Below are 14,628 nucleotides of genomic sequence, written 5' to 3' on the forward strand. Positions count from 1 at the left end.
GACTCGGGCGGCCGCCTTCTCGGCCGGGAGGAAACTCTGCAGACACAGCTCTCAGAAAAGCTGTGTCCCTGCTTTTGCAGCTTTGGCTTTGCTTGCAGAAATGATTAAGGCAAATACGTACAGTGTGTAAACGTGCTGCTGTTTTCCTGAGAATGGATGTTCTACCATAACAGCCATGAGCAATGTCCTTCTCTCCCTTTTAATTTTTATTTTCCTTCATCTTCTGTCATACTGTATGGGAATGGGGGTGTAGACCATCTTAGACCAGACTGAACAAATAGAAGAAAGCTTCAGCAAGCAAAAGAAACTCTTCAACTATTTTTCTGTGCATGAAAACCACTCAGAAGAGAAGACCATACACCCTTCTGGTGTGCATGTTGAGAAGCTATCCAGGGTTCGAGGCATCTGGGGTTTGTCTCTGTCACTGTGGAGAACTAAGGCAAAGCTGTTAATCTTGTGCCATCGGTTGATTTTTGTTGTGTTTGTGTTTTAGTTATTTGCATATAAATGCATTGAGGATTGCAAACTTGCCTGATCACAGAAAGGAGAGTTGTGCTGCTGTCACTCCCAGGCTTCCTTGGTTTGTGATCTGATGCTATTCACAGCAGTGCAGATTAGTGATGACTATCATGTGGATTTGTGCTCCTCAACAATAAAGTCAACACTAAAAAACTCTTTGTATAGAGAGCAGCAAACTTTTTGAATAACCTTAATCATCTGTAAACTAGCTAGATCCACAATTCTGGAATTCAGAGAGAAATTTCAAGCTTTATTAACCAACTGATATTTTGAGACCTGTCATTGGAAATTCCCTCCATTGCAATGCATGAATAATATATAATCCAGCATTTCCATGGGTGTTTCTTCAATGGGTTATTCAAAGAACTGACAGATTTGGCTGTTTCACAGAGATCTGCAGAGCAAAGATCTTCTTCTCATTAACATCTGCAGATTTTATGGCATGGGAGTAAGACTGTTTCAGTTATACTTGCTTAGCTGCAGCTAGGCTGAATGTGGCCTTTCTCTTCATAATTCGGTAGGATACATCTGTTTTCAGCCAAAAACAGGATATAGAAAGCCATATCGAAGGGAGGAAAAAAAAATTAAACCAGATTTATCTTAAGGTTTGCTCCAAGTCTTGTGTCATTTCTTACTTTGAGCTGGTTTGCCTGTTTGCAGTAATTAGCTGGCTAGGAGAAGTGGAACAGCATGGCCTGGAGAGCCTTATTTTATTGGTCCCTTTTCTTCATTGTTCAATCTTATTACAAGTCAGGTCAGAAGAAGAAGATTCTGAATGTTTGCACTTTGTGTCTTCTTCATTCGGTTTGCCATAAACATCCTAAAGCTTTGTGAAACAGCTGAAAAAAACTTAGAACAGAAAGGACAGAGATAGGAAAATCCAATAAGTGAGCAATAAAAAATGATCTGAATTTTGTTTTAAACTTGGGTCAGGTTGGGGTCGAGCTGCTTTACCCATCCCTCTGGGCAGCATGAGGTCTCCTGATACTTTTGCATGGATTTGCAGAAGTTGCCAGATTCTTTGTGTTTGCTGCTGGGCTGGACTGGATCTCTAGGAAGGCAACGAGCTGTATAATTTATGTTGGAATGTTAACATTTGAACAGGCATAAAATTACAAGGCGTTATCATGGGCTGAGGAGCAACATCTTGGGTTTCTTGAATAGTCATGGTCATCTTTCAGTGAGGCTGCTTTTGGGGACTGTTGAAAATCTGTATCTGCTTTTCAGGGCTGCCTCGTTATTTCAGCACAGGAAGCCAGCAAAGAATGTGCTGTCCTTTTTCCCAAAAGGGCCGGCTGTTTTTTCTCTTCCTGAGCACAGCTGTTATGGTGAATTTATTCTGCCCAGATTTTTGTAGCTTGAAAACTGCCTCTGTGAGGCAGCTGGTACCTCCCATGTCAGGGACTTCTGCTGACCCACCTTACAGCACCGGCCAAAGGAAGGGGTGGTGTTGCACTGGGAAATGAGGGAGAAGCAAACTCAAAACGGATTTTGTGTTCAACTTCCCTTCAGAAGCGGGGGTGCTGGGGTGTACCTGGTGGAGCTGCCTAATTGCTGGTGCCTGCACTCGGATGCTGGAGCTGGGGCAGCCCCGGGCGGGGGGCTCGGAGGGTTGTAAAGCATTCCCCATGCGAGGTGTATTGTTCCTGCGGAGACATAGCCTGACCTTTGGTGGGACCTGACTCGTGGGGCTGAATGGAGTGGCTGTGCAACAGCGATCCTGAAAAAGCCTGGGGGAGGGGGAGGGATGCCAGGTGCCTGAGAGTATGGGGTCAGCCCCACGGCAGGTCCAGCCTGCAGCCTCAGCCCTGACTGACACAGATTTGGGATGTGTCTGCTGTGTTGATCCTAAATTCGCTACAGACTTAAAAAAAAAAAAAAAGCCCCACTGATTTTTTTTTCACTTGTCTGTTGTGCAGCCAAGCTCAGAACTAAGGGAGCTGTGCAGGGATGCATGCTGATGTGCCAGGAGGTGTGATCTTAGCCTCTGGAAAGAGGCATTTGAGAGCCCGTATTTGCTGTGTGAAGAGCCAGGCACCTAGAGGGGATGCCCATGGATGTGTAAGAGCTGCAGCCTCTTCCTCCTCCCTTGTCAGCTTATATTCTTCACCCTTTCCCTTGTAGAGTGCAGCTGGACGTGAAAGGGGCCAGCACCTGCTTGTCCTTGCAGAAGAATCACCCTCCAAGAGGCACCAGCCCTTGCACTGCAGCTGGATCCAAGGGGTGGCATGCAAAAAATTAGTCCAAGGTGTCTGGGGATGACTCCTGGTATTAGTGTGTCCCCCAGGAACACATTGGAAAAAAACTCCAGTTCTGGGGTGCAGAATAACTGGGGGCCCTGCAAGCATCAAACAGTCTCCCCATCCCTGTGCTAAATCTACAAAGGTATTTTTCCTTATGGTCCAGGGCTTTAAATAGGAAAAGGTTAACTAAGTAATTTCATGTAAATCTTCCACAGCTTGGAGGTATTTACTTTGTTTGCAAAGTCCTTCTCTTGCTGCTGGATTTGTGCCACCAATTTGTGTCAGGCATAGGCAGAGCACAGTGAGAGGTTTTTGTAAATTTGATGGTGTGGCTGCTGGGAAAAGCCAGGAAAATGCAGTTAGTGATCAGATTTGGGTAAGTTTTCTTGAAAGTATTCACCAGTGGGCTAGCTGTTGAAGTCAGGCAGAGGTGAAGCATTTCGGAGGGAAAAAAAAAAAAAAAAAAAGACACATTTAATGGAGTAAAAAAGCATTCATGCAGGAAATTAACAAAGAAGAAGGAGTTTGTCCTAACTCATCCTGGCTAGACTGCAACAGCAGCAGTGGTCTCTCCAGAGTCCACTGTGTTCACTGCAATATATCCATAGTGAGCAAGTAACACAAAATCTTGCTTTCCCGCAGCCAAAAGCAGTAGTGGTATTGCTATGTCTGAAAGAAAACAGGGTGGGAAGGAAAGCTTAATGTTTTTGGTAGTCTCCCCTGCTGATCGTGTCTTATAGCCATTGTGGGGAAATAGGCAAACAAAAATACCCCCTACTGCTACCCAGAGAGGGATTTTTATTTTGTAATATTCAGTCTGCCAAAAAAAGATGATCCCTTGGGCACTGTTGGAATCATGTTGCTGCTCTCAGGCTAAAGCTTGGAGTAAACCTGTGATGTATGATGGGCATCTCGAGAGCTACGACGCAGGAGTGGACATGGAGTGACTTTGCCCCATTCCTGAAGGCACTGGGTGGTGTGTGGGTGGAAGGAACAAGGCTCCTTGGTGACCTGGAGAGGACTTGGAAGGAGGGTGCTGGCTGTGGGCACCTACTTGCCAGCACCCACCCGGCTGCTGCTCTGCCTTCCCATCCTCTTTCTGCTGGTCTCAGCGACCCGCAGGAGAAGGACGAGATGGCCATAGGCTGCTGTTCTGGCAAGGCAGGTGGAAGCTTGTGGTAGGTCAATAAGAAGTGGGGTGGGTTGACCTGGGCTGGGTGCCAGGCGCTCACCAAAGCCGCTCTATCATTCCCCCTCCTCAGCAGGACAGGGGAGAGAAAATATAAACTAACGACTCATGGGTTGAGATAAGGACAGTTCAATAAAGCAAAGGAAGCCAGAAGATTTTATTGTCTACTTCCCAGCAGCAGGTGACGTCCAGCCACTTCCCAGGAAGCAGGCCTTCAGTATGCACAGCAGTTGCTTCAGACAACAAAAACAAATTGCCCCCCTCCCCTTCCTTTTCCTCAGCTCTTCTTGTTGAGCAGAGTTCATATGGTATGGAATATCCCTTTGGTCAGCTATCCTGGCTTGGTCCCCTCCCAAGATCTTGCCCACGCCCAGCCTATGGGTGGTGTCGGGGAGACAGCCTTGATGCTCCATGGCGTGTTCTCAATGCCTTTCTAGCTACCACTGCAAAGCACAGCACTGCTATAGGGACAAATTAACTCCATCTCAGCCAGACTCAATACAATAGGACTTCACTGATTTTTACAAAGCCCTTTATTTTTTGTCTTGAGGCTTATAAAAACTGTTACTCAAAACCAAACTGTTTAAAACTTTACATATGTACAATATGAGAAATAAATTATGCTTTAAGTCATACAAAAACCACAATATACAAATAGGGCTTTGAAACCACTCTAAGTATGGCATGGTGACAAGTCACAGATACTTACCAAAGGCTTCAGTTATTGAAGCCTTTGCATAAAACCATGGGAAAAAAAAATATCTCCAAATGTGCTTGCTTTGGTTGGATTGAAGCTCTACAAAAACTCAGAGAATTGCAGGCCTCAGAAAGACTTGCTAAGTCTTCAGAACTCAGTGCAACCATCTGGCAACACCATTTTTTGAGATTGCCTTTTTGCATGTCAAAGGTTCAAGAGTTGTTACACCAAGTCTCCTTCCAAAAATAAAAAAAAAAATAATAAATCTAGTTCACCTCTGACAAGGTCCACTCTGCTGTAGCAAACAGGACAGTGGTAGAGTCTGTCAAACTCAGAGCCAAGCCAAGTTCACTCGGCACCAGGGAATCCAACTGGGATGTTGTGGCAATGAGGGTAGGATGTCGTCTGGTTGGCTCAGTTAAATACTTTGCACAAAAATAAGGTCTTAATCATGCACGGGTACTACAACAGCATCTGAGCAGAGGTGAACACATTCTCAGTAGTTAAAAGGACTGGTGCAAAGCTCTCCTGAAGCAGTATAGTTGATCCCCTTTCTCCTCCCCCCAGTCAGTAGAAGGGCAGCTGCCATTTCCCTCTTATGAAGAGATCAATACATGGGACCGGGCGGCCTCGCTGCAGACACTGACTGGGGAGCAAGCAGCAGCTGCCAACACCACCTCTCTCTGCACCATGTTCTGCCCCACGTACAGGGAGGGCGGCGTGCTACCTTCTTGTAAGGTAATAGAGACATTTCAGCATCAGACAGACACAGAACAGATTATTTAAGGCAAGCAAAGGACAACTTGAAGTTAAGTGGCATTGTGCTTATTCCCATTCCTCCCCTGAACAACCCCACACACTTGACCTGTGCTGGTCTCCTCTCCCCACAGCCCATAGTGCTTTTGGACCCACGGTAACTCCTACGCTAGATGCTAATTTGCTCTTGGCAGCTCTGTCACCAGCAGTCTGATGGGTAGTTAGCATGGTTATCTTCTCAGCTCCCCTGGCAGGCAGACCAGAAGATCATTGCTGAGGTCTAGATCAGTGAACATCTCATCCGTAGTCCTGGTTAATAGGAGCAGGGCAGGAAATGCAGCGTGTAACAGGTCAAAGTAAGGTTAAATGCACAAACCAGACTCCCTGGGGAAGGGAGAAGGTAGTTTTAGTTATTCTAGGTCTAGGACCACGGTCCATCAATTGCTCCTCAGTTTCTTGCATCTGACCCAAAATGTTTTGTCCTGAAGAGCTAGTTAAGTGCTACCAAGCCAAATTTTTACCAGAGCATCTTGCCACCTGTGTGGTCATCACGCATCTAGGTTGCTCAGTTGTGAGTCTTTAGAGAAGTCTTCAGAGCAAATTTGACACAGATCTGGGAAAAGCAGAAAGGAAAAATAATATCAAGTTGAGTGCAGAAGCCAACAGCAGTAAAAAAAGAAGTCCTGAGGAACTCTGGGACAATAAGAACAGGTTTAGACAGTACAGGTCGGTATTTTATTCTGTCAAAGCAGCACTTTGCTCAGTAGCTACTCAGTGAGGGCCTGAAGCAGACATTATGCATGCAAGCAGGATGTGAACAGAAATTGCAGGTCTTGACACTAGACTCTGCCTGTTCAGGTCCATTCAGGGTGGACAGATGTTTGCAGGCTCAGTGTCCAAGAAGGGAACTATAATTGTCCGGTGACTTGGCAGGAATGGAGAGCTGGACAGCAGGTAACTGCTTGTGATCTCTGGGAGGAAGGATCATTTCCTAGGAACCATAGCACATTGTAGCTCAGATCTGCTCCTCTGCTTTGTGCAAAAGCTGTGCTCCATGACTAAGCAGGAAGGGCACATCTGCCAGCAATTCTGTTTTATGGGGGTTACTGAGTAGCATATCGGAACAGCCTTTTATTGTACCTGCAGGAATATTTACTTGATCTTTCAAGGCCTGTGGCAGACCAACAAGCTTTTGCACAGGGGTTTCATTCACAGAATTGTGTGCTACTGTATGTAGCACAGCTTGCTGGTTTCTGCCAAGCCTGGAACGGTACCAGCTCCCATTTCTGAGCTGAGCTCAGCCACCCAAGAGGACTGTGCAAAGCACAACTTCCACAGGGCTTTGCTAGCCCTAACAAGCAGTTTGTCTCTGGTTTAGAAGCGACAAAGCACTCTGAGTTTACAAATTGAAATTTAAGCCAGGCCAGAAGGGTGGGCTTCACCTGAAGGAGACTGTCATTTAGCCAAAGGAACAGTGATTCGTTCGGAACATGACTAGAGGCAGCCTGAAGCAACCAAGCCATCACTGCTGGGACCAGCCTTGCTGGAAGTCATGCTCTGAGGACTGATCCTAGGTGTCTGGAAAGTCCCCCAGAGGTTAAGCAGGGCTGAGATGCTCTGGCAACGGATGAGTTTGCACCCTCCTGAACTAGAAGAAATTAGCATAGCCGGAGATGAAGAGGTAGGAGTCAGTACTATAATGCCATGGCAAGTCCTCAGCTGTGTCTTGCCTACGCATCTGAGCTCAGACTTTAGTTGAGAGATTTATTGGCATCTCAAAATCTTCTACCAGGCTGAAATGATTTTTGAGGCAATCCCTTGCATTCCCAGCTTTCCTCTGTTTTACAGGGCAGTTAATAGATGCCTCTAATTAGCTCTCCACTATTGCATGAATCTTGGGTATTGGTAAGACCTCATTTTTAGCATCTACCACAAGAGGCCCAAGGAGTGTGTTATACCAATTTGGTCGTAAGCATGTAAAGGAACAAGATGGCAAACCAAGATCAGAAGTGAGGATATCATCACCTAGTTAGTGATAGTTAAGGCATGCATGAAATTAAGTCTAACAGCTGGGAATCTTGGGGTAGAATTTACTAACATTTTTTGAAATAAAGAGGTTCCAGAAGTCTAAACAAAAAAAGGCTCCACTCATCCTAGCACAGTCCTAGCACATCAGACAGGATTTCTCTTAGCTGATTATCCCTACCTTTTTTGCCATTCCTCTGTGCACTTCACAAACCAGAGCTCTTTACCAGGAGTTATACGGGTGAGCTGGGAATCCTCCACACAGAAAGCAAACCTAGGAGGAGCAACCAGAAGTCAAGAGAAGGCACCTGTTGTCTCCATGAATAACAAATAACATGTAATATCGACTGCAGCTAATTCTAGGACAAGTTGTTTGATCTGACATCCTTCCTCTGGAGCATCTTGATAGACCACTAGCCTGTCAAATGACTGTTTTATTTCCTACCTTAATACTTTATCTGGGGATCTTTGCTTCTAGTACCCCTATGTTTCACAGTCTGTAGGAACTAGGGTGCAGAATACTTTACAAGTGATAGGTGATGCTTATTTAAAGCTCTGAGAGATGTGAGAAATTGTCAATATCATCTGTTGTTCTTTGACAGATCTGGGTTACCTTCAGCAGGACAAGATTTGGGAGTGCAAGTGCTACATGCTTGGCAGCTTCTTCTTGGTTGCTTAGGTAGCTTTCCGATTACTGAGATCCCAGAAGGAGCAACAGAGTGCTTAAGGAGTTGGTGTCACCATGTTATCAGTTGCAGATTGAGGTCTAGCTGCTTGTGCCAAATCAGCACACTATGCCTGTAAATAATAGCCATGCCCACCTATGTTTCAATATTTTTGTCACTGTCAGTACTTTAACCCTTCAGGTACTACCTAAACTGTCTTGAAGTAGGCTAGTTTAGTCCCCAGGGCAGGCAAGACAGTGTCACAATATCTAAATAAAGCAAAGCAACACCCCAGATCTCATCTGCAGTGACTAGTTTTGCTTAAAGCCTGGTTTGCAACCTCATGCTGGCAAGTAACCCACTCTCCTACACCATGAGGGAGCATTAGCTGGTACCACTAAAAATGAAAGACAGTCCAGGATACCAGCTAAACCTAAACCCCCAGCTTTTCTTGCTAGATTCTGAATATTTCTCCTTTTGATTTAATTTTAGAGTCAGCTCACATGCAGTATAACACAATTATTACCTCTGCTGGGTTTCCCCAGATTTCACACGTATACGTCTGATATGCAGTTCCTGGGAAGCCTTCACAGGCCGATACCAGTAGCTCTTCAGCTCTTTCCATAGATCATACCATGATTGAGATGTTCCCTCCCAGGTGAGCTTTATTTTCAGAAGTTCACCCATGTCCTCTTCAGTATAGACCAGGAAGGTGTTAGTAGCATTTAGGCCAATTTGATCAAGCCTGAAAAACAAGCAGAGACTCAACATTTCTTCCTTATGGAAGCATGCCAGGTGCTCATTCATTCCATGCAAGAAGTTAAACAGAGCCCTTTGCAGCTTATCAAGTGCTCCACGTTCAACTGTCACCAGTTAATTACTGATTACACTAAAGAAAGTGAGCTTGGATAGCTGGTTCAACACAATGCATCATGTATTTGGCTCGGCTTAAGGGTGACTTTCATGCCTTGTGTTTCTTCTGGGAGAGGCTAGAGGAGGTCAACAAAAGGCCTCCAGAGATAGGGGTGCTTAAAGACTATATCCAAATGGTAGAGGGGAAAAGCAAAGCGAAGTACTTCAACAAGTTGATGTGAAGGCTAATATGTAGAAGACCGGACACATCAAATTGTTCTCTTAGAAGTAAATAACCAAGTTACCGGATGAAAAGTGTTTTGAATAGTGAAGTGGGGCTGCTGGGCTCAGGTGTGGTGCTAGCGTTACCAGAGGAAAAAGAATGATGACACCTTGTCTAGTCCCAGTGGTCTTCTTACTTGGGTAAACACAACAGGCCAGCTTACTTACATTTCTAAAGAGAGAGGTTCAGAGTCTCCATTGGTGCCATGAAGGGTGACAGAGAAAGTGGGATCAGCCTCTCCCAAGCCCGTGTAGCTGAAGACATGCATTTTCATCTGGTAATGGTAGACTGGAGAGAAACAAGGAGAGAGCACAGATGCAATGAACTCTGTTGAGAAGCAACATTGCTCAGCATGGCTCTCTGTGAAATAGCATTGGCCAGCAAAGGACGGACCCTTTCATTACTGACACATCATCGATCACTTTCTCCCGCCTCTACTGATTACAGAATTGACATTTACACAACCACAACAGCAGATCCACCCTGGGAGGGCTCCCCAAACCTTACACTGCTCTAAGGTTGGGGTGGTCTTGCAAGTATGACATGTATAAACCGTAGTCCTGCCCAAAAGGCAGTGTGTCTTTATGGCCAGAGTCCTGTTGATTATTTTACACGCAGGAAGAAGCACAGTAATGCCACAGGACAGCAATGCAGCCAGGTAACAGCAAAAGACTGGTGCAGTGCTGCTTTGAAGTGATGCTACTCTTCCACCTCTACATCTTTTCCAACGTTGACTCTGGGAGTCTGCTCTTACGGATGAGATTATGCACTTTCTAAGAGGCTAAGCGTACCTTTGAATGGCATGTCAGCTCTTGTTTTTAAGTACATCTTGCTGTTTCTTTTGTTCCGTATTTTCCTGGCATTGTAGCCAATGCCACTGCAGCGGTTCTTCCGGCAGCTCAGGCAGATGCCCTTCTTGAAACGACTGGAATCGGTACATTGAAACGCGAAGCTTTGTTTATCTTGGTTCACAAGGGAGTCCACGAAGAGGTGCACAGACCGCTCGTGTTCACATTTAACGACTTCACCAATTGCTAGAGAAGCAGGGTTGCAAGGGATACCTTTTGTTTAAGCATTTGTCACCACAGCAGCTGGTAAGATATCGTAAGCTATGCCTCTTTGTAGCTCAACATGAGTTGAGCATGGCCAAGCTTGAACATTTTTCAAACAGTAGCAATTCAAGAGGTTAGTGGATGACACTTGAAGGGGATTGTTCACTTAATCTCTGCCATGAAGAGAGCTTTAAAGAGGATTCTAGACCCAGCATAAGACAACCATAGTTTATGACCATGTGCTAGAGCGAGAACACTGTACTTCAGAATTTAAAAACAGGTCTAGTTTCTAGCAACTATCTCCAGTAGTACAGGCAGTTTAGAAGGAAAAAATGGTTTTCTCTGCTCTTGTAAATCTGATCATCACCCAGCATCAACCCAAGTGTATTTTTAAGGTGTCTATGCTGACCAGAGGCAAAATAAGTAATGAAAACTTACTCCCATAGGCAATTGCTCCCAAGACATCACTTAAACCGCAGCCAGGCTGGAAGTCTCCCCCATTGGGGTAGATGTCAACGTGGCCTACAGGCATCTGGATCCCAATGCTAACACCTAGTGTTTCCCTTGTGTAGGTGTGAAGGACATCCACAAAGTTAGCATCATCGGGGGAGAGGCGCTTGCTAGGGTCCACTCCTTCAAACATTGGGCCAGCCGGATCCAAACCTGGTGTTAGAGACAGTACGTAAGACGCCAGGTAAGAAATTGGGTTATTTCATACGGAATATATAACCAGGAAGCTGCTGCTGGCAGCTCTCCTAATCAGGTGCTATGCAGACTGTTCCCCAAGATCTCTTCACCATGGGTTCATTGAGGAAAGAAATAAAGATGTCCCGTATCGCTTTTGGTGCAATATGCCCCAGTAGTAGCACCAGTCTGCTCTGCAGTGATGGTTTCAGCCTCCCTGTTGGAAGCAATGAGTCTTTGCTAGGTCCTAGCGAAGAGATACTTCAAGAGGTAGCAGATGACTGAACACCAGAAGAGGTCTAGCACGCCAGAGAGACTGCTGGTAGCCAAAGCTGCCTCAGCAACGTTTTGTCTATTTTCAGACTGGATTTATGGAGGGATTAATACAAGTTTAAGCAGCAGCCAGGTAATCCCTGCATCTGAGAGCCCATGATGGGTTTGGGATGTTCTGTTAACAGCTAAGCGTCACCTCCAGCCTGTAACTGTGCTCCTGAGCCATTCCAACTTGACTGTTAGGCAAGTTTTCTGCTTAACTAAATACACATATTTATTGCTAGGCTCTGAGGAATTCTTACTGTCAGTGTCACATTTGAATGCTTAACGCAACCCCTTGGTACTATATCCTAAGTTCTCACATATTGAAATTAACTTTCCTCTGGAGTCAGAAGAACTTTTCAAGATATTTTCAGAATGAGGGGTTGGATTTTTTTTTTTTTTTTTGTTTTGTTTTTTTTTTTTAAAAACAAACATTCCATGGGACAAATGGCACCCAATAGCTCTCAGTTCCATTTGTTTATGGGTTACAATTACAAAACCAGTATAATTCAGAGGCTTAGGATGATAGTAAGAGCTTGAGCTGGACTTGTTTTGAGCCCACACTTAGCTTCAAATATACTCAAGATTAAGTTGTCCTCTGAAAGGTTTTTCATCCAACCCCCCCTACATTTGGGGTTCAAAATTAAGATACTTTCTCACGTGAAGGGACCCATGCTCCCCACTGCCACCGCAGGTAGGAAACTTGTCATTTCGAATAAGCAAGACCAAAACAACATCACGGCAATACAGGAAACGAGCCTCTTCGGGGAAACTCACTGCTGCTACGGAAAGGTAGGAGACTGCTTAAAAAGCCACTTGCCTGTAATTCTGCCTATTGTCCCATGGACGTGGTTACCAGCAAAGCCGGCGACGTGGGCGCCCAGGCTGTACCCGATCAGGTGGACGTTCTCAAGCTGGAAGAGCGGGTCCTCCTGCAGGGAAAAAAGATAAGATAATGTCTTTCAGGGCATGTGGCACCGCTCCTATCCGCAGGAGTGAAGTCCAATTCCAAGAAGAGATTGGAGGGAGGGGGCAGACAAGCATGCTTCATTCTTTATTTCGTCACAACGAGCACAAGGTTGAACGGTTTGGATGGCACTTATGGCTTGACCCCAAGCACAGTACGCAGCTTTCAACCCCAATTGCAGTATTCTTTGTTGAAGCAGCCTCTGGAGCAGCCCTCCCCCAGGGAGCTGCCAGCGGACCTCAGGACTGGCCATGGACTAAAATACTAAGCGTAGCACCATGGGCCTTCTTCTCCAGCCTCTTGCCAAGCCAATGATGACTTTGAATGCCCAGCTCCTAAGCTCACATTGCTCGGACAGCAGGAAGGGCTCCTAAACTCGAAATCCACTGCACCACCCCTTGACCCGAGCACGCTGCAAAGCATCACCCCCCAGGAAAGCACCGCAGCATGTAGCGCCTGAGCTGCGAGCCATCACCCCACCAAGCCTTGGGTGGGGGGGATTACACCAGAGCCCTCCCCGCTTGTGAGCGTTGGAGCTGGTTCCCTTGTGCAACAGTCCCCCGCGGAGCATTACAACAGAGACTGTCCTTAACTCACGTTACCTGTAACCAGTCAAGCAGCCTTGCTATGCTTTTTCCGACAATCCGGGTGTTGTTCACCGCGTCCGTGTAGAGCTGGTGGGCAAGCGAGAGCCAATCCACCACGACCACGTTGGCATCCTTCTCCCTCTCCCGAAGAGCGGATACCAAGCTGCCCAGCCAGGTTTCAAACATGCCACTCATCTAGAAAGAATTTCAGGTGTTAGTTTCCAGCTCACAGGGCCACGAAGACACATTCACAGTTATTTGTATATCATTTACATATTCTGCTCCAGCTATAAGCTCCTCTGCAAACCCCACTACCTCTCAGCACTGCACTAATGGTGTAAGAAAAACAGGTTTTGAGAGACTCTGGATGTAATTAGCCACCTTGCCTTTTAAGGCAGAGGGGAGAGGCATTTGTTACATGCCACCTTATCGCTCTTCTTCTTGAGTGTTTCAGAAATTCTGATGGATTGCAAAATTATTTTCCAGTCCTGGCACTTCCATCTGCATAATCCCCAGTAGAGGTTTTAAGTCTCCTACTGCCACAAGCTCAGACACATCGAATGAAGGAGAAAAAGCTTGATAAAGTCTGCCTGCCCCTCTGTTTATCAAGGAGACCACATAGGAGAAGTGAAGGCTGGGGACGCACTGCTGAAGTTACAGAAAGTCTGTGTGTGTGTCAAGCCAAGTGCCACCTTCACAGTGGTCGGTTGGATTTTAGGGAAAAAAATCTCGTTTTCCCTGTGCCGTGTTCATGTTACTGAGATACGAAGCGATCTTGAGCAGTTGTGAATGAGCTGGGTGGTTTCACAGCACGACCCACATCGCTTTGCCCCAGAGACCTCAGGTGCAGCTACTGAGAGGCCAGAGCACCCAAAACATGAAAAGCTGTCCCAAATCCCTCATGTTCTGGAGGCGTGGACCACTGGCTCTCTCTAAGCGGGCAGAGCGGGCGCCAAGCATCCCCGAGGGCTGTGCATCCCCTCCGTACTTACCGTCCAGCCGTGGATGATGAAGAAGGTTTTGGCCGTCGCGTTGAACCCGCAGCCCTCCAGACACTCGTGGCGGCCCACGGTGAGAGCGCAGCCGTCCTCCTCGGTGTCGGGCGAGGAGCGGAGGTTGAACTTCACCTGTGGCTTCGGTGCCGGCGCCCGCTCCCGCGTGTCCTCCAGCAGCTCGGCGATGGTGGCATCTGCAAACGGGCGGAGGAGGAAGGGCTCAGCGAAGCCCACCCCCCTCTCCCCCGCCACCCTGGGCCCGCCGCCGGGCTTCCAGCCCCGCTTGGGGAGAGGGGAAACCGGCTCCACGCACCCCGACCCCGTCCCGCGTGGGCGCCGCGCTCGCTCACCTCCTCCCAGCCGCGCAGCCCCCGCGGCCGGCGGAGCGCCCCACGCCGCGGCGCAACAGGTCGCGGCGATGCACAGCAGGAGGGAGAGCCCTCTCATCGCTCGGACGGATGGACGGACGGACGGACAGACGGGCGGGCGGCAGCGGGGCTCCGCGGGCGGCGGGGCCGCTTTAAGGGGCCGCGCCGGGGCGGTGCTCGTGGCCCGATGGGGCGGGGAGTGGGCGGGGCCGGCCCGCCGAGCTTCTCCCATTGGTCACGCCCTCCCGGAGGCTTGAATGGAAGGGGCCACGCGCCGGCGAGGGGCGGGGCGCGGCGCTCACGCGTGGGGTGGGGGGAGCTGCTCGCGGGAAGGCTCCGCGTGGGGAACCCGCGGGGCGTGGGGGGGGAGGAGGAGGAGGGGGGGGAGGAGGAGGAGGAGGAGGAGGAGGGGGGGGGGTGGGTGAGCCCGG

The 14,628-nt window shown here is 47.7% G+C and overlaps 1 protein-coding gene across 1 annotated transcript; it reads right to left on the minus strand.

The window, feature by feature from the left end:
* Window positions 1–4,110: 4,110 nt before the first annotated feature.
* Window positions 4,111–14,321, minus strand: LIPG (lipase G, endothelial type). Its single transcript, XM_033011159.2, has 10 exons — window positions 14,180–14,321; window positions 13,827–14,023; window positions 12,850–13,029; window positions 12,101–12,212; window positions 10,720–10,944; window positions 10,021–10,263; window positions 9,397–9,517; window positions 8,621–8,839; window positions 7,611–7,703; window positions 4,111–6,017 (listed from the first exon to the last, which is right to left on the minus strand). Exons 1-10 carry the CDS (start codon window positions 14,274–14,276, stop codon window positions 5,996–5,998), a joined length of 1,509 nt encoding a protein of 502 aa, XP_032867050.2. The 5' UTR covers window positions 14,277–14,321; the 3' UTR covers window positions 4,111–5,995.
* Window positions 14,322–14,628: the final 307 nt, after the last annotated feature.

This window comes from Tyto alba, unplaced genomic scaffold, assembly GCF_018691265.1.
Source record: "Tyto alba isolate M040663 unplaced genomic scaffold, T.alba_DEE_v4.0 Super-Scaffold_42, whole genome shotgun sequence".
In the NCBI taxonomy this organism is placed as follows: Eukaryota; Metazoa; Chordata; class Aves; order Strigiformes; family Tytonidae; genus Tyto; species Tyto alba.

Coding starts and splice junctions, on each gene's coding strand:
- LIPG (XM_033011159.2), bottom strand. CDS start 14,276: ATGAGAGGGCTCTCCCTCCTGCTGTGCATCGCCGCGACCTGTTGCGCC. Junction 14,024..14,179: donor GGCTGCGCGGCTGGGAGGAG/GTGAGCGAGCGC, acceptor GCCCGTTTGCAG/ATGCCACCATCGCCGAGCTG. Junction 12,213..12,849: donor GGCTGCTTGACTGGTTACAG/GTAACGTGAGTT, acceptor TTTTCCCTGCAG/GAGGACCCGCTCTTCCAGCT.